Source organism: Aythya marila, assembly GCF_965140915.1.
Source record: "Aythya marila genome assembly, chromosome: 1".
Taxonomy (NCBI): Eukaryota; Metazoa; Chordata; class Aves; order Anseriformes; family Anatidae; genus Aythya; species Aythya marila.
Window position 1 is genome coordinate 170,290,674 of NC_139042.1, and position 25,650 is coordinate 170,316,323.

General features: G+C 43.1%; 1 protein-coding gene across 2 annotated transcripts; it reads right to left on the minus strand.

Annotated features, from left to right (window-relative positions):
• Positions 1-670: 670 nt before the first annotated feature.
• Positions 671-14,740, minus strand: DYRK2 (dual specificity tyrosine phosphorylation regulated kinase 2). 2 transcript variants are annotated; one of them, XM_082755820.1, is made up of 3 exons: positions 14,392-14,738; positions 13,895-14,031; positions 671-5,689 (listed from the first exon to the last, which is right to left on the minus strand). In XM_082755820.1, exons 1-3 carry the CDS (start codon positions 14,447-14,449, stop codon positions 4,088-4,090), a joined length of 1,797 nt encoding a protein of 598 aa, XP_082611946.1. In that variant the 5' UTR covers positions 14,450-14,738; the 3' UTR covers positions 671-4,087. The 2 variants fall into 2 exon arrangements, with proteins under 2 accessions (XP_082611946.1, XP_082611947.1); XM_082755821.1 differs by lacking the exon at positions 13,895-14,031 and having other exon boundaries at positions 14,392-14,740.
• Positions 14,741-25,650: the final 10,910 nt, after the last annotated feature.

Below are 25,650 nucleotides of genomic sequence, written 5' to 3' on the forward strand. Positions count from 1 at the left end.
CAGAAAAGTATACATACATATATACACAGTCCACATTCAATCGTTTTTCACATGTTTTCAGTACACACAGTTGCAGCATATTACAGTCACGTGTCTAAGTCGTTGCCCAATAAAACCCCAAGCTACTGCTTAGACGTCGTTGTAGAGCAGTCGAACTGAGTAATTACAATTTGTAGCAGAGATGTACAAGCCCCTCGAAACAATAATTCACAAATGTTTTTGTTTTATTTAAATGCTACCGTAGCGTTAAACTGGGCAATATTCTAATCTTTACCGACTGGAAAAAGATAAAGTGTTCTTTTTGTACGTATCACAAATATCGATGGAAAAAAATACTAAAAAATGGAGAGCATTAAATAATGCACACCCTTTCCAAAAGATTCTAATATTGCCCAATGCTACTTGTGTCTAAAGTGTTTCCAACGTTCCCATGAAGTCATTTATAACTTCAAACCACCCACCAAGTTAAAAGTGGCTTAAGTGCCTTGCACCCAAATTGTAAAAATCCCTGGCCACCTTTATAAGAGCCAGGCACATATAAAAGGAATGCACTTTGGTTCATACCAAATGCCCTGGGATTAAATCACACTATAAAACTAAAGAGTCTGAGGTAAATTTTTACAAATACAGTTGATTTCTGTCTAGTGTTACCGTAACAAAAATTTATTAAAAAAAAAAAAATCAATTTGATGTTAAAGTACAACCAATGAGGAAGGGCCGTCTTTAACCCCTTAGCGAGACGTCCTACAAGAACAGAGTGTCCTTTCCACCTCAGCAGTGTGATTGCCTTATTGTTTCTGTTAAGGCCTCGATAATCTACAGGATGTTTTAAAACAGGTTCGGCGTTTAAAAATAGGTTTCATCCCTACGCTCCAGTATTCAAAGGGTTAAAGAGGCCAAGATGCATGCCCTACAACATGGCATTGGTAACAAAAGGCACATTGTTAACACCAAGGGCACAATCCATCCTCTATTGTTAATCTACACATCTTGCATCACTCTGTTGTTCCAATACACTTCAGTGGTAATGAACACTCCAGTGGTGCAAGAAACTGAGCCAAGTGAGACTGCAACCAAAGACAAGACAACACTGTGCTATTACTAAATCTGAAAATAGCTCAGACATCTCCAGACAATGGTAACATGTGAGACTAAGCACTGTTTCCAAGCCAACTTCTATCAGCCTAATTATCAGAGCCCTTATAATAAAATCACACCAAAGCAAGAGGCAACGTCTTCTCCCCCCCGCCCCCCTCCTTTTTTACATGTATAAATAAGCTACAATAAAAAGCAGCCACATAACTTAGAAACCTTGATGTAGCTGCTTCTTTAGTATAGAGGAAGTTCCACTATATCTGGGTTAAAAAAATAGCTCTGCACACTATATTTTGGCCTTAAAGTTTCCGGTAGCATTTATGAAGAAGGTTGGTCATAAATGCGTTATTGGCATTACGAACTGGTTACATGTAAAAGAAAATTTAGTGGTTTTAGCCCATTAATGACCCATGAACCTTATGAACGTTTTCATCTTCAATTGTCATGAAAGGCAGGAACACGTATCAAGGTTATCTTCAAAATATACTAAGGGGGAGGCGATTCTTTTTCCACCCCTCACGTAAGTAACCCCATTTCTTAACTTTTGCGGGAAGAGCTAAGGTAGAAAGGAGTGGTAAAGCCAAGTAGTTGGTGGAGGAAGTAAAGAATCCCAGTTACTGTAAAAAAATACACAGTACTGTATTCCCACAGTCATGGGAGTCAGCTAATTTTATAGGAAAATTAATATATCTCTTTTCCAGACTTAGAATTTACTGACCATAACTTACTGGATATTCATATTCCAAAAGCCACTTCTCTTAGCTGTATTACTATATTTCATTTTTAACATGATTTCACACATGTTTACATATTGCACTTACACACATTGTATAAAGTTGTGAACATTTAACACTAAATAATTTACTTTGACTAGAGGCAGGAAATGATCTTTTTTTTTATATATATAAAAAAAGTAATAAAGATGGTTGATTGATGCTCTAATTTTTACAGTTATCAATCAACAAATACCATCCTCTACTCAGAAATTATTTTTGGAGCTTCTTTAGGTGTTGACTTTTTGGCAAGAAGTTGAGTGATATGTTTCCTGAGAATTCTGTCGTTTCATACTTCTATCCCTCCCCCAGTCTTACATTAAATTAAAAGACAAACCAAAACAAACAAACAAACAAAATTAGGCTGTAAGTGGTAAATCTTAATGAACATGAAGAACAACTTAACCGGAAACTTTCTTGGCCTCTCAGGGGACCATGCTTTAAGTGTTTTTCATAATTTGTACACGTAACTTAGTAAGATCTGTGCATATAAAGGTTGCCTATAGTAAAGTTATTGAGGTTTTATGCAATCCATTCTAGTCTCTCTCATCCTAACATCCATAAACCCTTCTAGATTATATTCTACGTTGTTTAAAATTCCCTTTTCATATGCTGTTTTATACATCTAATGTAGACCACAGTCATTGCATGTGATGAGATACCAGTCTTAGATTTCAAACTGTTCCTGTTGAAAACATGCTACAATGTGTAAATATTTCTCACGTAGGTCTAGATATTATTCCTCAGTAAAGACCATCTTTCTTCCATGAATATAACTAAAAGTAAAAAAAAAGAAAAACCAAACATCAGCACACACACACATGAACAAATCTATACATATCTCTAACTGCTCCTTCGAAATCATTTTCAGCTACAAGCGCCAAAGATTGAGCCAAATTCCAGTCATTTACCTTTTCTTTGATATTTCTCCTGTGTTAGTAAATATCTAAGGTGGTGCCTGCCAAGTGAAATGCTTTCCAAAGCAGATCTTTGCATCTACACCTACGCTGTCTAAAGAAATGTACCTGTCTACAGAAAACCATACAGTAACATAGTGTTTGCCCCTACGTACAGATTTGATCTGAAGTGTAAATGTACCAGAGAGGTCACAATCACTCAGATAGACATTGTCAGAAGAAATAAAAACAACCTATGAAATTCATGTAGCATTAACAGTCTGGAAGTTACAGTATAAAACTGACAAAACAAGCACTTCTGCCTATGTAATTCAGGGAAGCCAAGCTGCACATGAGGAGAGAAAATAGAAAAAACAACAACCAAAAAAAAAACCCAAAACAAAACAAAACAAACAAACAAAAAAAAAAAAACAGAGAGAAACCCAGTGTGAATCCTCAGTGTTATATACCTGAAATGAAGTCCAGAATGTTTTGCTTTACCTGACTTCAGGTTTAGGAAGCAACTCATCGGTCACTTTCAGATTTAGAGGAACAGACATACTTTCAGCTTCATTCTTTCAGGCCTGTTCCTCTCACTCTAGCACATGGCATGTACAGTAGAAAGTCTATTTTAGCCCTAGAAGTTTTCTTTTTTTTTTTTTTGCATTACATATGAACGATCATTTTAATCAAAAACATTACTGTCTAATAGAGAAACCATTCCACAGGCGGTGACTGTATCATTACTAGGTGATACCACTACTTTTTCTGGGCTACCATACAGCAAATGACAATATTACATGCTATGGCTCCATTTCAGATAACAAGTTTGCAGGTGCTTAACTGTATTTCTTTGAGAATTCTCCCTGGAGTCCAGTCAGGCATGGGTGTTAGTGTTTGCAGGATCAAGACCCATACCCGTAAACTCCAGAAGAGCCTTACGAATTTACCCCAGGTGAAACTTAATATGAACCATGGAAGAGAAAGGTTAATACCTTTGACACCACGCTGCAATGCATGACAATCATGTTGTAACCAGTGGCCTGCCACTGATGTTTATTACTGTGTCACACTAGTTACAGTAAGGCTAATTGTACTGTAGAAGACAAACATTTTAAAAAATAAGTATAAAAACTTAAAGCATTGTCCCCGTGTTTTTATAAAAACAAAATCAACATTTCTTACATTTAAAATGAGTGCTGAAAGATACAAATGAATAAAGTTACTGAGCAAATAAAAATGTATTATCTGAGCTACTTTTTCATACAAATAAGGCTCAGCCACATTGTATCTCTTGTATTAACAGCATTGGGTTTTTCAAACTCAGCTAACGAGTTTTGGCAACACTGTTCTTTGCTGAATATTCCCATTGGCATCTGTCATCTGTGCCAAATTAGTCCTCAGTTTTGAAGCTGAGCTTGAAGTCGGAGGTAACTTGGAAATCGATGTTATAGCACCAGTGCTCTCTGTAATTCTCTTTGCCGAGGCTTTCTCCCCTGTTGGAGGCTTTGGCAATCGTCTCCTTAGCCAGGGATGCCGCAAAGCCTGGCTGGGTGTCATACGGATAGCGGGATCCCATTCTAAACACTGTTTTAAAAAGTCAAGGAAGAGGGGATCATCACATCCCTTTAATGCATTACCCCATTCTCTGCTCTCTGGCGGGCCGCGTAGTTTTCCCCTCCGAGAGCGTCCACCGTTAAGTATTACAGAACCATCAGACAAGGTTGTGATGGTGCAGTAGCGGGGATAACCCTTCGAGCTCACAAAGTTTTTGGCTCGCTTAGATGAATCCAGGAGTTTTGGGGAAGGCATGCCCAATAGCTCGATCATACAAGCCAGCTGGTCTCCTTCATCTTCTCCAGGCAAAAGTGGGTAACCGGTGAGAAGTTCTGCTAGAATACACCCCAAGCTCCACATGTCTATGGGCATCCCATAACGAGCACCAAGGATGACTTCAGGCGCACGGTAAAAACGCGACTGAATGTAAGTGTAGACACGCTGGTGCTCGTAACAACTTGAGCCAAAATCGATCACTTTAATACCACTTCTACCCTGTTGCTTTAACAGAATGTTCTCAGGCTTAAGGTCACAGTGAATGATTCTATTTTTGTGCAAAGCATCCAAGCACTGTAAAATTGAGTGGGCAAACTTGCGGACCAAAGGCAGGCTAAAGCCCTGAAACTTGTTTTTCTTTATTAATTCATACAGGTTCATGCTCAGCAATTCAAATGTCATGCAGATATGGCTGCGGAATGTGAAGTTTTCCAACATGTGAATAACATTCATGTTGTTATCCTTATCTTGTTTCCGGAGGTGCTCCAGAATCCTAATTTCTTCCGCAGCTTGGCGGTGGAAACGCTTTTCATTTCTCACCATTTTTAGTGCCACATGCTGATGCATCTTGTGATCGTAGGCCTTCACCACCTGCCCAAAGCTTCCTTTCCCTATAACTTTCAGGACTTCGTATCTGTACGCAATATGATCGTGGGGCACTTGCACGTAAGACCCCTGGTCATCATCGTACCCGCCGTTGTTTGGACCACCAATCACACCTTGCCGCTTCTTTGCATTTGGACCCAAAAAGTATATTTCAGGGTAGCAAAAAATCTCGTGATGCTCAAAAGCTGTTAATTTTTGCATGTATTGCTTCATTGCCTGCTCTGGTGTCATAACGGAGGCTTTCACCTTCCCTGTTCCATCCGTAGATTTTAAAGAGCTGGAGCTCCCTTGTCGTCTGTGAGCACTCTCTGACTGTCTGTCCTGAACCACTGGCAATCCAGATTTGCCCAGCGTTGTAAGTCCATTCGGCTGCGTTGTCAGAACCGTCCTCTTGTTACTGTTATCTTCAAACAGCTGTTGAACCTGGATTTGTCCATGGCTACCAACATGGAGGTGCTCATTCATCGTGTGCTTACTGCCTCCAACCTAAAATTGGAAATAAATACATACCCAGTTAACAAGAAAGGCATAAATTCTTCTACACTTCACCATTCATTCTGAACTCAAAACCTCAAAACAAAGTATTTTCTTAAAATTCAGCTGTCTACAGCTAATGTAAACAATACAACACACATACTACAACACTACTAGATGCTACTACACCCTCCAGATCCTACTTTCTCAAATTCCACCTTGGTGATTCTCTGAAATGTTTGTAACAAGGCAGTCAATGGTGTGCTACAACATTAAGCGAACAATTCCTCCAAGGAACCCTCAAGGCAACAGTCCTGTTACACCAGGAAGTATGCTTGAGGGATATTAAATCAGATTTCAGAGTAGCAGTTTTATTTCTGCTGAAGGTCAATATATAATGCCTGCTAGAGCTTACATAGCTAGGGCTCTCCCAGTCATCTGTTCTCAGAAATCAAAATTTTAACTTGTTCTAAAACTAGCTGGATATCAAAAGCACCAGACACAATTTTAAACAGTGAGGAATGTGCTGGGACCTGCACAAAGAGGAGAAGAACCTGGACATTTCTCAAGTTTGAGAGAAGCCATTCCCTGCTTGCGATTGAGACAGTCCCTATTCAGCAAAGCACTCAAATCAACGTATAAGCATAAGTACATCCCTCAGCACTTTGCCACGCCAGCCTTACAATGACTTTTAACCAAGATGAGATCTGGGGCCTGATACAGACTTGAATGGGAAGAAGATCTTTGCCTTGAAGAACATACATGCAACTTTATTTTATAGGGATGGAGAAAGTATTTAGTTGATTCTACAGATTACATTTGTTCTTTACAGTTTTCACAAGGGAGAAGAAGCACTCAGCATTTTCAAGCAAAGAAATACTGGAGAATGAAAACAGCAAGTAACCTGTTACTTTTAAGGAGAAACAGGAAATTTACAAGCATATACTTGCCACAAAAATAGCTGTCCTTAAAATTCCTCATTTGCTCTAAAGTAGAGGATAATTAGTCTGTCTTTTCTGCCTGGTCTTAGACAGACGTGGGAAGAATTCCCCTGCTGTCTCTCCAGCTGATTCACCAGCCTTAATATTTATGCCAAATTACCATCCCAAAGTTCACAGATACTGTCAGACAGATGATCAAGTCAGGGTTGAGAGCGCTTTTAATCTGAACCTTATTTTTTCTATGCAGCTAAGGAAAACACGTTCCCTGTTCACTTCAGGTTGCTGAAATGAAATCAGAAAACGACGGTTGTGTGCAGTGATACGAGGCACTGAAATCTGTCCTGCAACTGCAGAGGTGCTTCCTAATGAAAAAGCCAGGACAAGCAATGCAGATTCTAGCACCATTTTTGCTTCTGTTAAGGTATCAGTCAGATACGGTAGTAACTTGGTTTTGTCATTTCATTAAATTGCTCCCAAGGAGTATCCAACTTGCAAAGGTTTCGCCTTTGGATAATATTTTGAAATTTGCAGCTCATAAGCTCACACAATGCAAGAACAAGAGCTCTCAGGGACTGTTTCTGCTGAGTTCACTGTTCTCCTGTTTCCATTTTGACTCACACTGAATGACTGGTCCGTTTCATTTCATCACTGCAGTCGGACTGCGTAGGTTTATTTGCAGAGCAATTTCAGCTCGTGCAATCAGATTTGATTGATCTCATAGAAAGTGCCACCACACAATGGCAATTCAGAGCAAAGGCACCTGTAACATTCAAGCACAAGGAAGATATATAGGATATTGACATTAATTGTCTTCCTGGTTTGATGTCTCAAAAGCACCAGGGAATTGCCTACAGGGATTCCTGCAGGCCAAGTTTGAAGCACACTCCTGCAACAGTCTCGTTAAGGTTGTCCTGATCCTGTCTATGCAGCAGTGACTGAACCTAAGAGAATTTGGCCCCAAGAGCTGCTACGAGGTGCACCTCAGAAGAACTGGATCTGGTTTGTAAGATGTGTTTGGAGGTTCAGTGCATGCTGCATGGCAAAATTCCCTGTGAGAGAAATGCACAACAAAGCAGCAGAGTAACTGTACAGACCACAAATACTTCAGCCAAGAAACTCCAGGTACAAACACTTCTTCTGCAGGGCTGCTTGACCAGCAAGGCAGCACATACCTAGATAAACTGGGAGCAGATTATACTAACGTATGGCCAATGAGAAAGAAAAAGCACGGGGAGAAAAACATCTCTCAGAATTTCTTAACACAAGTGCTCATTGACACAGTTCACGTTTTGAATTAATTTTCTTTTTATTTCCACTTGAGTCGCCTGTTTTCGCAGTTAGCTATTTTCTTCCCTTCCCAAGCACTGCACGTTTCAATAGATGTGCTGCGTAATTCTTCAAACTTCAGTTGTTTGCTTTGTACCAGGGCTTTGGAAAAAAAAAAACAACAAAACACAAACATTTGTCCACTTTCAAAAGTCCGCTGGGACTAAGGAGTTCTTCTTCCTAAAAAGCACGTTTGTAAACACATCTCTAAAGTGTAAACCATGCAGCTCTGCTTCCTGTACCTTGAGGCAGCCTCTTTGTTTCCCTTGCTGCTCATAGGGTTGTTGTTTTTTTGCAAGCAGCAGAATGAAATCAGCAGCATTATCCCAGCTTCACCCCAAATCTACAGTGACTGGTTCTGCCAGTTGCAGTCAGCTGCTGCTGGGGAATGCAAATGCAGATGCAGACGGTAGCACTGGTTTTCTTTGTGGAAGAAAAGCCACTAAATCAGCACAGGCTCTGCTCCAAAGCTTGTGGGGGAGATGACAGCTCCCTTTTCTTTCAAAAACCCCAGCGGGAGTTTCAGAGGTATCGGACACATCGCAGCAGAAGAACCACCACCTTTTCTTCTCTCTCCTATCAGGATGAGCTGAGGGCTGGATTCTCACCAGCCCTTTGCTCTGCCTATCTGCTTCTGCCTACCAGCTGCCTGAGATTTGCTGTCAAGCTGGGGCTTGCACTGCTCACACGCTCCGCAGGCTTCACCGGTGACGCTCCAAGTTCCCCAAACCACAGCTAATGGGCTTGGGAAGCTACAAAGGGCTACAGCCCTCTCCGTCCTGCAGCAAACTGCTCACGGCTCGCAGGATCTCCATCAGCCTTTCATCTGAAACCACGAGCCCGAGAGGTTTATAATGCGTCTCCCTTCTGCATCTGGGCCCATAAATTCCAGAACCAACAACCTATGTACACAGCCAACAGCCTGCACCCACTTACACACCTTCCTTACTACAATATTTGATTGCCTGTGCTCAGACCCATACACGCCTTCTAAGATTTGCATGTTTTTAGAGCATGCAGCTTCAAAAACGTCTTGATGTGCACACTTCTACATAAACATATTGAAATACCAGGTAAGCTTGAACTCAAAGAGCTAATATTGAATGTTCTAGCAACATCAACTGTAAAACAGCAAATATTACAAGGTTTTTTCCTCTCACTGCAGTGTTTCGTAACTTCAAAATCACTGCTATGATTCTGCTTTAACTTGGGTTTGCTCAGTTTATGGAAATAGATGGCTAAGCTGAAAACAATTCATGCAATCTCTGAAACAAAGACACCGAGAAAAACGCAAGCAGAAATTATTTTGTTCTTTTTCTTTCTCCTCCCTCCCCGCCCCTCCCGAAATGGATTTAAAGACAGAAGCGGACTACAGAACTACGCCTAGATGACAGAGGTGTGACGACACGGTAGTGGCATAAAACTGAGTCCTGCCTGCTAACAAGAAGGTAAACTGACAATTCTCCTGGAGTGCCGCTCAGCCAGTGCAATGTCTGTCTCAAGACCCCCTACGGGACTGGAATAGCTGTCTGTAGGATCCAATGCCATCTTACTTAACCAATCTGATAAGTATCAAATACTTATTCTGCATGGTGTCTTCCAAAACCATTAACACATTATGCAGTTGTACCACATCCCATCTTTTCTGTAAAATGAAACAAAACCAAATAAATTAAAATAAAATAAAACCCATACTCGGTGTGCTATTAACACCCTATAAAAGTATTCAAGACTGACCCGTGCTTCAGTTTATCATTTTATTTTGAGCAAAACCCCAGAAAAAAAGACTTTCCTATCAGTCAGAATCTAGAAGGATTTGTAAAATGAATCCCAATAATAAAGCAATCGTATGATGTCCTGCAGAAATACTGCACGGGAATAAGATGTCTTCATCTGCTGTTACTCTGTACAGATGAAAAACACCGTGCCAAAGTAATAATTTATTTAAAGAATAAATGCTGCACTCTAAACCCCCTTTCTTTACAGTACTTCCAGGCACGCCAGTTTCAGCCCCAGTGAGCCTACCACGCTCGAGGCATATGGTATCAGGTGTAGCATGCTTCACTGCCTATTTTGTTGACTACAGCCTGAATAAATGTACAAAAGGCCCTTTTTCCTTGATAAATGAATTCAACAGCATTCCTCTGTTCAGAACTAAAAATAGCTGCTAATTAGCACGATAACAATAATGCAGGATTATCATAATGGTTTTATTATGAGTGTGGGTTTTATACACTGAAAAAGACTAAGCCCTTGTCCTAAAGAGCTTGTGTTCAACAAGAGCTGTAGAAAAAAAATAAATAAAAAAAAATCATTTGGATTTTTCGTTGCTGTCACACACGGCCAACATAAGCTTATTTTTGAAAAGTTAACATTGACTTTACACTGCAAATATTTTCAGAGACAGAGCTATGCTTCAGGAGCGATACTGATTCATAAATTCCCTTCCACCTGTCTGGGCTATGCTGTGCATATGCAGTGAGCCTGGATACTCGTGGGGCACCCCCGTGTGTTACCCACGTTCAAATCAACAAGGACACTCCGTGCACACTACATCCAACCTTCAGGGAAGCTGATGTGCACATGTAGGAGAGATGTGCCCAGATGTTCTGCGCTCCCATGGCACAGCCACCAACTGTCAGAGCCCAAGTTTCAGATGTCCTCCCAAAGAAATTGAGGTAGCTTCACTTTCCCCTAAGCCAAAGTTTCATGCAGAAGAATCACCCAAAGAAACCTAGGCAGAGCAAGGTCGTGACTGTATACTTATTTCCACTCAAAGATGACAGCATTTCTGTGGCAATTTATTACACAAACATATCAGAATAGGAAGATGTTTTCTTTGTTTCTTCTTGCTTTAAAAACAGCTGCACACAACAAAAAAAAATTTGCAGCATGTGACCCACCAGATCTTCAGGTAACAGACTCTAGGGATCTCTGTTCCATCATAAATTATTATTTTTTAATTATATAATTTCAAGATTAAGGCTGAATGATGCAAAAGTATATGGCTACACTCGTCCCTGGTGGCAAAAGAAAACAGGCCTGCTGCAGGGAAATCTTGGAAAGGCCTTGAAGAAAGAGGGCACTGAATGAGGCACTGTAAATGGGTTGTTGTTACAGTCCTAGACAGGAGGAGAAAAAGATTAAGACTGCTTTACTGCAAGAGAAACAGGAAGAGTGCAGAACGCAGGGACATGTGCCAAATAAGAAAGAACAGAGATGGAGGTAGGCAGGAGACAAGAGTCTGGGAGAGAGACTCACAGACGGGTGGGGATTTACACGAGCAAAGCAGCAGGCAAGCAAGATAATCTCTACTGCAGCATGTCAAGTGGATGCAAGCACACCGTAATGAAACAGGACAGAGCAAATAGGAAACGATTCCAATCATCAATGCAAAAACTTAGGGCTTCAGAAGAGAAAACAATGACAAGGAGAGGAAAATGAGGAGGGCAAGGGATTGGGAACGAGTTCACGTTTTCCATCGCAAGCATCCAAAAAGATAAAGTCACGGATCGAGACAGGCAAGAAAATGCCCAGGATGAAGCCCCAGATCTTTGAAAATAAACAAAACCTTTCCCTGGTACAACACACAACAGTCTGCTTAGCAACAAAGGCTGCTGCGACTGCAGAGACTGCAGCCAAAACCTCTGCCCTGTTACATGAAGCCCATGCATCTCCCCGCTTCCCCCCCCCCCAGGCTGCTGTGCCCTGCCAAACACCAAACGTCACTAGAAAGAGGGAGACAACAGCTCTGCTACAGGCTAGATCACACAACTGCTGCAAGAAAACACGGCAGGTAGCGGACTTCTTGTCTGTCTGAATTCAAAGAAAAACTTTTTGGCTTAAAGAAAAAGCTCTCTTCCATCTCAGTCTCTCCTCACAATCAGTGTATACACGATGCACACGTGCACAGGCAGCCACAGGCAAGTTCAGCCACTTAAGCAAACTATACCTCTGAGAGTCTGAAACACAGAAGAGAAATATCCGTTTCATTTTTAGCTATTAGAGAAGTTAAAATGACACAACAGGGATGAAAACACAGTACACAGACAAATACAAGGAAAGAAAATGATTTAGGAAAACCGAAATGTTCCATTGCAAATAGGTTTGATTGGAGGAAGCAGTGGGACACAAAAGTCACTGTATTTCAGCCGGTGTCAGCTGAGGTCAGCAGGCCTGAAGTTTAGAGAATGCTCGCACAACATCTATAACCATTTTTTTGGTTAAAATCCAGCATTCTGATGTCACATCTGATCCTTACCGCAAAAAGTTATGTTAGCCAACCACAAAATAACAACCTACACAACTCACAGAGGCAGTCTGAGGTATTTCTGTAATAGTACCCAAGGCTAAATAAATACTGTAGAGTAGAAACGTATCGCAAAGGCAAGGCTGGCTCTGCAACAGTCAGAATCCAGGGGGCCTTGAAACACAGCAGTATAACGCTCCATCACCCTTGAGTGCTTCCATTAGGTATTCCATCTGTACGTACGTATATGCACACGCATATATGCTGAATATAAACATATGCATGCATACACAGTGAAATAAGTATAAAAATACTGGAAACAGAAATATAATGCTCAAACACTCCTTGCATGCTTTCATAAAGACATCACCTTTATATACGTACGTACACAAAAATGTGTGCTTCTATCTATAGACACTATACATTACACACACACATACATGTATGTATAAAAATACCAGGGTCCTGCGCTTCCAAAATTAGCCGATAGTCCCAGATACACAGCTGGATCACTGGGCTTTCTCAAATCCTAAATTAAGTCTGGGCTCTGCTACATGTGGGCCCCTGCTATTTGTGGGCCTGTCTCCATGTACAATTTCATGACTGGTGCCCAGGCTGTTGGTACTATGTTTATTTTCTGTTTTTAAAGAAAAACTAAACCACTGTTCCGCTTCTAAAATCGACCAGCACCTAACTGGAATGCAAATATGCAAAACCCTGTCTTCGATAGCAATGAACTATTCAAATAAATATCCTAGCTACATAAATATACACTGATGTTGATCTTAAGTATGCAGCTCCACCTCGAATCTGCAGAATATTCATCATTCCTTTTGAGAACATCCAACATACACTTGCATTTTTTTTAATTTAAGCCAATTCTTTCTATAAATGGATTTGAGTAAGACGCTTTTACCCCTGAAGCTACACGGAAAGTCACCGAAACACTAATATCTAAATGCATAGTTTCACCTTCCACCAGCCCGTAATCACATTACCATTTAAAGCCCTGCCATATGTTTACGAAGATAGTATGTGAGCATCCACCAAGAACTCATTAATTCTGAGAAAAGTATGCCATCAATGCCTCTCAGGGTCAGCCTGAGATCTTTCCTAATTTAAAAGGAAATGTATGCAATAAAAATTTCAGACATTTAGTGTTAACATGACAGCCTATAGACCCCTCTCTCCACGCCGTCGTGCCTCCAGGACAAGAGATACCCTCTCTCATCCATATATAGTGGCATACTCGGGAAGTTTCATTCCTGCTAGATTAACCAGGAGTGGGAGATAACGTGAGATAGCCCAGAACAGGAAAATAACATCCTTTTCATGCCATCGGTGCTCATTTCTCTAGGTAAACCACCGCAGCCATAAAGCCGGAGCCACCCGAGCGCTGCCCCTGCACCCAGCGGGAGCTGTTTCCAGGCAGGCAGCGCTCGGCCCGCGCTCCCCACGCAGACAAGGGGAGCACAAAACACCCTCAGCTCGAAAAATGCGGTTACCAGAACAGCCCCTGTTTGGGAAGGGGGGTGATTTGGGAGTGAAAAACGAGCTGTAAAGCCGGACCCAAGAGGGGCAGAGGGGTGCGCCAGCCTCCCCTCAGCGCACCCGGGGGGTACCCAGCTCGCACCCAGCCCCTCAGCCGCCCCCCCAACGACCCCCAGCGCCCCGTGCCCCCCGCCCCGAGCCCGTGCTCACCGTGTGCGAGGCGTTGCTGGCCCTGAGCGGCGGCAATGCGAGGGGTGACGGCGGCCCGGTCCCAGCTCCTGCCCGGGCCCCCCCGGCTCCGCTGCCCGGGGAAGACTGCAGCGGGCGGCCGCTGTCCCCTGCCCTGCCTGCGGAGAGCACAGGGGTGAGCGCGGAGGGCCTCGCCTGGACCCCTGCTCCTTTATTTTTATTTATTTAGCCCCCCTCACCTTCCTCCTCCCGTCTTCCCCAGCCGTCCCCGCGTTTATTTCTCGCTCCCCCTCGCTTCTCCCCGCCGCCAACTCACCGCCCCGCGCAACAGCCGCAGCCCGCAGCCCCCCGCCGGCCCCCCGGGCTCCGTTGCCGGGCGGGGGCCGGAGCATTGTTCCGGCACGAACGGCCCCGCGGCCGCCTCCTCCTCCTCCTCTCCTTCCTCCTTCTCCTTTCTCCTCCTCCTCCTCCTCCTCCCCGCGCCCCACACGGCCCGGCCGGGGCGGCCCCCTCCTTACCGGCTGGGTAGGCGGCGGCGGCGGCGGCGCTGCTGGCGGAGGGTTTCTTGGTTAACATGGCCGCTGGAGAGGAGGCAGAGGAACACGCGTGCCAGGGCGCCTCTCCTCCGCTCCCCCTCGGCCTCTCCGCTCGGCTCCTGCCTCTCGGCCCCGATCAGCTACAGCGGCACCCAGACGCGTCCTCCGCCGCATCCCCCTGGCCCCGGGCCCGCCGGGCAGAGCCTCCCAGGGCTCGCCGCCTCCTCCCGCAGCAGCAGCAGCAGCAGCGGCGCTGCCACCGCAGCAGCCCCCGGCCCAAGCTCATCACCGCCCCAGCCCCCGCCCCGGTGGCCGCGGTCCCCTCGCGCGGAGGAGGGGGCAGCAGAAGGGCGGCCGGACGGGGCCCTCCTCCTCCTCCTCCTCCTCCTCCTCCTCCTCCTCCTCCTCCTCCTCCTTCTGGGAGCAGCTCGCTGCGGGGGCAATGCCCGCCCCGCCGGCCGCCTCCCTCCGCTCCGCTCCTCCCTCGGCTCCCTCCGTGCCGCCAGCCACCCGGCCCCACAACGGCCCCGTGTGGAGCTCACACCCCAAACACTCCCCCCATGGACACCTCATCCCATACAGCCGCTCCTCATCCCATACACCCGCTCCTCCTCCGTCCCGCAGCGCCCGCCCGGCCGGCGATGCCCCCCCCGGGCACAGCCATCTTGGGACACGGCTTCTCCCCGTCAGGGGGGGGCACCGAAAAATGGGGGGCACCGGCGGCTGTGGGGGCAAAGGTGGCACCCAGGGTGTGGACACACGGCACCCGGAATGTTTAATGGGGTGGAAACTGGAAAATGGCGGAGGGAGGAGAGGGTTTTGGCGGTGCCCCGAGCCCGCAGGAGGGGAGCGGGGTGTGGGGGTGTGAGGGGACAGCTGCCCCGCTGCCCCGAGCACGGTGCTTTGGGTGCCTGGTTTGTCAGCACGAGCGGCATTCCTGCCAAAAATAGGTGGCCGAGGAGTTGCTGGGCTTGGGACGGCGCTGAAAGGAGCTCTCCTACCTACGTAGCACAGCCCTCGTTCAAAAATCCGTGCAGGCCGCGCGTTTGCCTTTTGGAAACAGCTGGTGGCTCTGGAGACAGAGCGCCCTTCATCCCCTTCCACAGAAAAATAAACCTCCCCTTTCCCTGTGCCTAAGCAAAAAAAAAAAAATAATTAAAAAAAAAAAATCCATCCCTGCAGCCAGAAAGACTTTGCCTCTTCCAGTTCCACAGATACATGATAAACAAAGACATTTCCTGTACTGGTACAGAGAAATAAACACTTTCCCTTAGCCCCTCCTGTCACAGAGAAAACAATCGTACCTTCTCCTGCCCACACCCACCCAATCTTTCCCTTCACTGCTGCAGAAAGCAAGCTTTGTCTTCCTCAACATCCCCCCAGATGGTCACAGACACCCCGAATTTCCCTCCCCTTCACTGCCAGTCATATAAATGCTTTCTGGTGACTCCCAGAATTTTCCTGTCATTTTCACAAGCGGCATACGCACATCAAAAGTATTTGAATAACATTGTCATAATATTTGCATTTTTTGTGAGATACCTTCAACATTTAAGGAACGGTCAAGGAAAATACGCTTTTCTAGTTAGCCTAAGGAGGGGAAGGGGAAGGAAGCTTGTTCACATTCAAGCTTGATACGAAAAGCTGAAATTGATATAAAATAATCTTTTCCTAGGGCTTGCAGGATTTCTTACTTCACTATCTTAAATGTTGAGTTCTCTGACTGTCAGAGTCACAGATGGCTTCGTGCATGTTCTGGGATTAGTTACACCTAAACACTGAGACGAGAGAAAGCCTGTTAAGTGTCCTGTTTCAACTCCTTTCTAGTCAGGTGCACCATTCACAATTTGCTTCCACTGTTTGTTCAAGCAATCTTGGGCTACTATGAAAAATATGTGTGAAAAAAAAAAAAGAGTCTATCATGTAACAAGCAGCCTTGTAATTAAATCAGAGGGAACACATTGCATTGGTACCTGTGTGCATTGTAAGCTTTCAGCGTGAGCCTTTGAACCTTGGGCCTGCCTACATGCCTCTCTTTCTCTCTTTTCCCATCTGCAATCCATCCTGGCAGCTGCTAGTGAGGATAGTTCTACCTGATGGAGTCTGAAGTGAAGTTCAGGATGAGGACAAGCTCATCTTGATTCCCTCTGAATGCAATACAAAAAACTTCAATTTAAAAGCCTCTTTCATGCAAGATTTAGGTTGACAAAGAGGAGGAACATACTAATATAGTTGTAAAGTACCTTGGCTGCAAATACTAATTCCTTTACCAGCCTTCTGCAAAATCATAGTCACAGATCTACAAAGAAAAAAAAATACAAAGAAAAAAAAAAAGAAAGAAAGAAAGAAAAAAAGGGGCTAAATACTCAAAAGCAAAGATTGCTTTTTTTTCGTGCCTGAGTGTTATACTCAGGAATCTGAACTATGTCTCGCTGAGTGGCCACAAAACTTTCTTCTTTCTGACACTGGCCAACTGAACATATATATCAGCACTTTCCAGACCATTGCTGCACATAGATGAAATCAACAGACTTCAGCTCCCAGGACAAAAATATGTATTAGAAACCTGGCAGGAGAAGGTATACAGTGCTCAGAAATCAGAGGGCAAAGTGAATTAGGATTTTCTTGATCCATTTGCCTGCCCCCTCAGCTTTTATTACCCAAGAGCATGAACTGACTCTTCGTGACAGAAGATTAGTCTTCCCTTACTTGCAAATAAATGTACAGTGTGTTCATGAGTGTCAGACCATTTGCCAGGGGCTTGTAAAGCAGTGGCATCAAATCACTTGTTTTTAAAAAGAATAATCTGAGGATGGTTTTTCCAGATGGGCACCCAAAAAGTCCTGCAGACTCATAAGTGCCTGCTCAGTGGGACACAGACAGTACTGGTTCTTCACCACAGTGGTCACCTAAGGAAGAGGGGGAGCAGGTCAGCAGTTGGGGATGCAGGTGGGATCAGAAAGCTACTTGCTGCAAGGGAAAGCCAATAAAGTGTCTGTCTTGATGAGGCTTAGGCTGGGCTATTAAAGGTATCATCCTCCTGTGATAAACTGTACAAAGCGTTCTAGAACAAAGCTTAGCAACTATTGGTAAAAATAAAGTGGTTAAATCACATCCATTGAATGAGAGAATTAAGGTATAGTTTAAAAAAACAGAACCAGAATAGTCTAGAATAAAACATCTTATCTGTAAAACTTTGTCTAAAAGTATTCCTGCCCACATAGTACATTAAAATGCATTATTGAAGATAATACGCTAGTACAGTGAGGAGAGGTACAGAGCATGCCGTGTTTCATGAGCCATTCAGTCAGGGCTCTGCCTTGATCAGGGCTCTTGCCTTGTGACCAAGACAGGGCAATTCCAAGCAAATTACGAGGGACCACCAAGGTCGGTTTTGCCAGGCTGCCTCGGGACACGGCTCATATCTAATTGCCCTGTTTGTGCATTGCACCTCGTAAGCATCACTGTGAAATTCCCCCTGTCAATCTTTTTGCCTCCCCAAGGTGGATGCTAGTTAATTATCTGGGACTTCGGTATGTAGTTTTAGGGCGGGAGTGTAGGGCCAGTCAGTCACACGGCATCTCTGCCACCGTGGTATTAGCAAACGCTTACGTGGTCAGCCACCAGGGAATTCCTGAGACGCCACGCATGTTCGAAGCTGAGATGATGGCTCTGGGGGCTCCCACAGTGACGGGCGCAGCGGGTGCTCAGTGCCTTGCTATGCTCTGACTGTTCGCATCTGGCACAGCAAATGATTTGGGCTTTGGATAAATGACCCGTACGTAAAGCAAATCCAAGGCTACTCAAAGATATGATGAGGATGAAGGAAGTGGGAAAAAAAAAAAAAAAAAAAAAGAGAGAGAAAACTGGCCTACAACATAGGCAAGCAAAAAAATTGGCTTATTGTTGCTTTTTCATCATCCTCTCATGCTAAGCAGAGTTTGCACAGAAGGAGAATGTACACACACTTTCAACATCTTTTAAAATGCTCCAGGGTATAAGCCATTTAAATATCTCTGTTTTTCCCACTGTTTTTGTGAAGCAGGCCTTACATTCTGAGCTTGAAATATTAAAACCCTTTGGATATATCTCACCAGCAATTGCAGATAGGTCCAAGCCTGTTCTCTCAACCTGTAATCCATATTTTAAAAGTAAACCCAGTAAGAGGTTGTGTCAGGAGGTCCTGAACACAGTCGACACCAGGGTCTCATTAATGTGTTGTGGATAATTTAGACATGAGCAGGGCTGAGTACACGTCAACGTGGTCCTTCCAGCAGATTGGGCTGAGCACAGCAAAGGCACTTCAGAACCAAAATACAGCAACCTACTAAAGCAACCTCACAGCACACAGGTCAAGGCTCAGCTAATTCTCAGACATGCACTTCACTGCATGGTACACATGTAAGGTTTGCAACTCCTCCCTCTCTCTAACCTCTGAGGGAAAAAAAAATATATATATATATAAAATTAAAATAAAAAAAATCCCAGCAGAGGATCAATTTTATCTTAGGATAAAATTGTATTTCAATACAATTATAAAAAATGAGGTTATATATTCAGAGCAAGAGTGTGGAGAGTCACAGCCACAAATCAGTTCACTACTATGTGTTCATACTGACACGAGCATATATGAAGCTAAAGTGGCTTGCTAGGCTTAGATTTTTGTTGGCCTTTATTCCAATGCGTGTTCTACTGTGGCTAAACTTTATTCTGTGTTCAGGGATTTGCACTTTCTGCCATTTAAGAACACATAAATCACTGCTTCTATTACAGTATTAAGACAACAAAGGGTGTTTTATTGGTCAGTGAAGAGACTCTGAGCTCCTATGCATCAGTCTGCAAGAATACAAGTTATTTTTTATTGTCCTGCTATTACAGCTATTTTGCAGGAGATTATCTCACAACATATTTATATTTTAGTGCTGGTAAATCACACATCAAGGAAAATGTTTTCCCTTTTCACCAGACCATGCCAGTGTTTCTAAGTGTCTATATTATATATTTTCTGTATCATTTCTGGATTCTTTTAGCATTAATATTCATTAGAACATTAGACTTATTCCTTTGTGTACACTCCCATCATGCATAATGGGAGGAGAAAGGTTCCTGTTTTCCTCTCGCGTACAACTGAAGCAATTGTGATGGAGTCAGCGGAGTGGCATTAATACAAAACTAATCTCAGGGAAAAGCCTAATGGTGGCTGATTCTTTTCAGTCACTGGCACACCCTTCAGCGTGCACTCAGAGAAAAGGAACCTCGGGAACAAGAAAAGAAGGAAATATGTGTGCCGTTGGCCATTCTGGTGTTGTGCCTTCCCACCTCACTTGTGAAGCCCCTCCATTCCCCCAGCTATGCAAACAAGGGAGATGTGAGGAGACCAAAGGCATCATTTAAAACTGCTGGCTCTCTTGTCACTTGAGTGCTGGACTTTCCTGAAAAAACTCCTGTGAAATAACTGTTACTGCAAGATTAGCGTGCAGTTGGTCATTAGGATTTCTACCAAACCATTTTGGAGAGAAACCACAAGGTTGTGAAGCACCGTGTCATTCTTTGAATTCAGTTTCCTCTTCTAACCACCTCGAAGATCAATACAGAAACTCGGTGTAATCTTGCATGTGCTCGTTGTGTGGGCCACTCAGTTTCAAGCCCAGCTGTTCACACACGGGGTTAGTCCCAGCTGTCGAAACTCCGGTAACCTTTGCTCATCCAATTCTATATGTAAAACCGAAAGAGACTGAACATTAAAGGGTTTATGGGAGCCTCTCACTCTCCACAGCAGCGTTTTATGGGAGCTGAGATTATAACTCCGCCAGGTGCTGAGAGGTGTCAGCTCTCTGGGGTCAGGGAGCCCAGTATCTCACAGGGAGCACTGCAACTGGGAAATTATATACCTCACTCACTCGTGATAAAGCTCATTAATATCATTAAAATCACCACTCTACCAAAGCACAAAGTGAGACATAATTAAAAGATAATGTGTCAGAAGGACTCAGAATCAAAAAAAAAATCCAGCCAAGTTCTTTTCCTCGCCTGGGCTTTCACTGGGCAGAATTTATTAATAATAAAAGGAAAATGAATCATTAAGTTGAAGTCTCAGGGCCTGAGTGTTATATTATTAACTAGTATAATCTACTGTCGGGATTTACATGGTGACTTTGGAGTTAAACCACGAGCCACCTGCTGAAAAGCAAATTTAAGGCTACATGCTGGGAAAGAACTTTCTCATTAAAATGTAACCAGGGTTTGTTAGGGCAACAAGGAAAGAACCAACCTGATGTACTGAGTTAAACCGAGCTCTCCTCAGACTGGGAGCTGGAGGTATCAGAGAGCTGTGGTGAGTTCTTCAGCTCCCCACTTCACAGGGTGTAAGTCCCAAGTTGACTTACTGGGAGAAAGGCCATTGTATTTATATTAGGGAGGGAAAGTTAAAAGTGAATTCCCTAACACCGCCTGCAGTACCTTACTGCTGGTCCTTTGGTGTGGAAATACCCTAAGCCGCTCAGCCTCATTTAGATTGCTGCCTGAATGCTTGGTGGTTGTGTGTGTATTCGTACGTGATAGAGGGAGGGAAGGAAATCAGCAAATACATGACATGAAAAGGAACTGGAAGCTTTAGCTCACTGTCCTCATTTGTAATCTCCTTCCAAAGGAATAAACGGGCACATTAACACACAAGCACTTCACTGTCAATTCAGAAAAGTGCAACATAAAGTCATTCCAGAATTTGGAAAATCGAGTAAACAAAGGAGAGCTCCTACAGATGCTCTACAAATAGAGAAAAAGAAAAAGGGCCCAAGAGAGCCCTTCAGTATGTGTACTGCTTTCCTAGTGAAATTAATCCCAGTGATTTCAAAAGGAGCACTCACATACAGCTCCACCTGCGATTAGGATCCAGGCTTTAAATAAAAAAACAAATTATTTTCTTACCTCTCATTTTAATTTGCAGAAAGGTCAAATTTGCTAACTATAGGCAAATCCTTATAAACTGAGATTTAGTTAAGTACGAAATGGGTAACATAAAGCATTTGGGGATACCTCTAATAAGTGCCTAGCTCATAAAAGGAAATCATACACAGCAGCAAGATAGGTGCCAGCATTTATTCCAGCACTTGGAAAACTGTGCTGTGAAGTGGTGTCAAAGCAGACAGACACAAACCACAGATAACTGGATAGCCCTAATTTTTTACTCTCCAACATGCACAAGCTGGCGAGCTCAAGAACATCTCCTGGGGATGTCATCTGCTTATTCTTTCAAGAAAAAAATGTCACTGTCATCATAGAGATGACATGTCCCCTTCTGTAGAGTCAGCTAATAGCAAAAGAAGTCATTTGGGAAAGCTCGGTGCCTCTCCATCCTTCAGCCCCTGAAGGTGTGCAGAACACTACAAGCTACAGCATCTGCAGAGAAGATTCATAACGCACTGGGACAGAGTTACAGAGCTGAAATTAAAGAAGTAAAGAAGAAAAGACTGTTACTGTGAGGTTAGAGAAGGGAAATCCTTAAAGTATTTTTTTTGAAATATCGCATACAGTCGCATACAGTCATGTTATGTCTCCCCAGTCAGGCGATGTGCAGGCTTTGTCTGGATTTAGAAACAGAATGAGTACTTTCACATAGAGGTCAGCTTCCGTTTGTAAAGCTTAATGATCTATTTCTGTAAACAGAAAACGCACTGAAAAACAGGCAATAAATACCAAAGAGACAGGAAAGGAAGTCAGAATACAGTAGGAAATATATGAAAAATATTATGGAGAGCAACATAGAGTAAAGAGGATGAAGCTCAGAAGCAAAAACATAATCTTTTTATTATTATTTACTTATTTTCTGGCATTCACTTCCTGGTAGCGTGACCTTTGTCTTTTTCTGTCTCTCCGTTCATTGCCGTTTCCACTTATGCTCTCCCGTTTTAAGTCAACATTTTGCCTACTACTTCTTCTTGCCTGTTGCTCTCTTTGGTTGTTTTTCAGTCAATGGGGAGGCTGCAGATGGACCCAGCCCTGGCCATCCACACCTCCTAGCTGGGGCTGTCCATCTCCCAGCAAACTTTGGGACATAAGCTGGGAGAAAAGAGAGCTGGAAGCATGAGAGGATGACTGGAAATGTTTGGTGGGCTTAAGTCTGCCCAGGGCTTGTCTGAATAGAAATAGCTCACTGTTCCCCCAGTTTCTTTTCTGCAGGCTCTGTGCTAGTCCAACCCCTGCAGCTGCAGAATTTGTGTCTGGGGCAATTACCCCAGGGGAGCAGAAGAAGGAAGCCTAGGGGAATGGGCTAGTGGAACTGGGGCCCTGACAGGTAAATTCAAAAATAACAATAATAAAGTTTTTTGTTTGTTTGTTTGTTTGTTTTTTTAGTGAACAGACTTCTTGAAACTTCATTAGTTTCAAGACAGTCATTTTTTTTCGTGAAATCCATATTTGATTTTACTTCATTTTCCAGTTATTTCTAGGTCTTCCCTTCCCCCCAATCCATACATTTATCCAGACTTCAACTGCAGCAGTAAATTCTTCTCATACACTGAGGTCCTCCTAAGCTATGCTTTTTATTGTCATGGAGGACTATAAAATCAATCAGGTGTTGGTTGTTGCAACATCATTGCACTTAGCTTTCTGTATAAGATTTTCACCTTGCTCACCTCCAGTTGTTCAGTGGCTTCTTATCACTGTGAGATAAGCTGTGTAGCATGATGGTCTCCGCTCCTGGGAAGTGCTTTATTGCAAGCTGACAAAAATTCCAAGCTTCTGAAGGTGGTGGCACCTTGAAATGGCATGGTTGAAGGAACCAATTCCTTAACCACTAAATACATAAAGATTCATCTGGGCAGCAAAAAGATGCTGTGTGTACTGAAAATAAATGTATGTCTTCTGGAAGTTTTGATGGGGTGCCAGACTGGTTCCTGTAGCTAAAATGGAGTTTCAAGGGTATGTGCTAAATTGTCTGTTTCTCAGAGGTTACACAGGACTTGTGCGATGTGAAGTCACAGCTCAGGTCTAACTGAGACAAATTCAGTGAACTGGGAAGTGCCACTGAACATAACAGAGAAGCAAAAGGTAGTAATTTATATTTTTTTTTTCCATAGCAAATATGTTTTATTGCTCAGGCTTTTTAGTGAAGTAATTCAGTATAAATATGTGCTACTTTTTTTTTTTTTTTTTTTTTTTTTTTGGTGGAGAGAGAGAGAGAGAGAAAATGTCTCTGTTGGCAAACTGCCAGAACTACAGGAAGCAAACCAGAGGGCCAGAGGCACAAGAGCTGATGAAGAATAGACCACACGCCTTCCAAGGATAGCTGATTTATTGTTCTTCTCTCCCTATATATATATATATATATATATAATTTTCCTCATTTGGCCTTTAGCCAAAGTTGTAGTTGCTGCTTCCAAGACTTTGAGTGGAAAGTCCACACTCCTCCACAGCTTCTCCCAAATCCTGGAAGGATATAAAATCTTTTGGTTTATTCTCTAGAGTATTCACAAGGCATTCAGTTCAAAAGGGATTTTTCTTTTCAAGCTGAAGGTATGAGTACAAGAAGGAGTACACATAGAGGAAAAATCATTGCTTTATATGTGTATGTATTTATTTTGTAAATGGAAAGATAAATGATCCAACATGTTGATTCCTTGAGAAGATAAGGCTTTTGAGTAAATATTAATATATCATAGCATTAGGTGAGCTGTAACAGCATCTACTGTCTGTAACAGATCCCACATGCTCACTTCTAGGGAGCTGAAAGCAGTGGAGAGGAAATTGTTTGAGGAGAAGCCCATTGATAGTGGCCATCACTGTGTTGGCAGATGATCAGTAAACCCTGGGGGGAAAGAAGTATGACACCTGACTGCTTCATGCCCTTTACAGAGAAAGACAAATTCTTAGAAGTTTGCTTTGCAGACAACCATGGAGAGAGAAAGAAACTTCCTCTATTTAGTTTGAATTATCCTCATGAGAGTTTGAACATTTTCTTTGATCCCATGGAGCAAAATCCTCCAAAATCTACATGAGAGGATAACTGAAGGATCAACAGAATATCACAGCCAGGAAACATGACCATCTTTGAACACACTTCCAGTTGAGAAGAAACATTTGTTTGAGAAAGAAAAAAAAATGTTGACCTCAAGCAAGCCGATCTCCCACAAGGAGGCCTTTTCATTTCCCATCTTCCCCAAGCACTGTGATGTGAAGTCTTTGAAATGACAGTAGTTGCAAAATAATAAAGAACCAGTACGGGGGCTTAGGCAGACAACATACCCTAGGGACACACTGTGGCTGTGAGGAAGACATCAACTTATAAACCAGCACCCAGTGCAGCACCTCTGCCTTGAGCAGCACATGGATTCACAAAACCCCAGCCATTTACAACCAATGCAGTAAGAATGTCTATCAGTTGCATAAACACCATTTAAAAAACTCACTGATTAAAACAAAATCACCTTATTCATTTATCTACAACCATAAAGCACCCTATGGTGAGAACAGGTACCTCACTAAACTCTGAACATCACATGCTTGTTCTCACACATTGCCCTGTCTTCTGATTATTGTATATTTTAATGACAGACTACCACTGAGGTCCAGTTTTCTTTAAAAGCAGACTTAGAATATGACAACTTCTACTTCTGAAAGTAGATTGCTTCAGACACCTCTGGGACTTGCTGTAAATACAAATCACCCATGCAGTATGCTTGTCAGCTTAGTCCAGACATGTCATACAAGAGTTGTTTCTTGTTGGTGGTGTTGGTTTGTGTTTTTTTTTTTTTTTATTTATTTGTTTTGTTTTTCCACCCAGATATAAGCAAACTTTAATGTAGAAACTTGAAAAACAACCAGACTACTGTCATCTTTGAGAGGAAGCAGCAGAAGCACTATGCTTAAGCCCTTCTTTCCCACATGGCTCGTAAAATGTCAGGACTGCCATTTTATTACCCTGAAGAGATTTTGGGGGTAATTTCCATTTTGATACAGATCCCAAGGAAGTAGACGGAAAATCCTGACACTGCTTTGCAAATAGAAGAAGGACCTGGTGTAAGACTGACTCATAAGTACCAGGCATTATGGAAAACACAGAATCCTCCCCACCCCAAGTGGGAATGCTCAGTATCAGCACAATCCTGGTAGATCTTTAAACAAATGTGGTCTTCATTCAGCTCTCATTAGGAAATTTGACTTTGTTGTACTGTTCTTAGTGATATTACACAAGATCTACAGTTACCTTCTAATATCTGCATCTTTAAGTTCTGTTTCAAAATG

What these genes read in the sequence shown, in the direction of transcription:
- DYRK2 (XM_082755820.1), bottom strand. Translation starts at nt 14,449, where the DNA reads ATGTTAACCAAGAAACCCTCCGCCAGCAGCGCCGCCGCCGCCGCCGCC. An exon ending in CGCCGCCGCCTACCCAGCCG is followed by an intron (nt 14,032 to 14,391) that starts GTAAGGAGGGGG and finishes TGCTCTCCGCAG; the next exon opens with GCAGGGCAGGGGACAGCGGC. An exon ending in CCAGCAACGCCTCGCACACG is followed by an intron (nt 5,690 to 13,894) that starts GTGAGCACGGGC and finishes TTCCAATTTTAG; the next exon opens with GTTGGAGGCAGTAAGCACAC.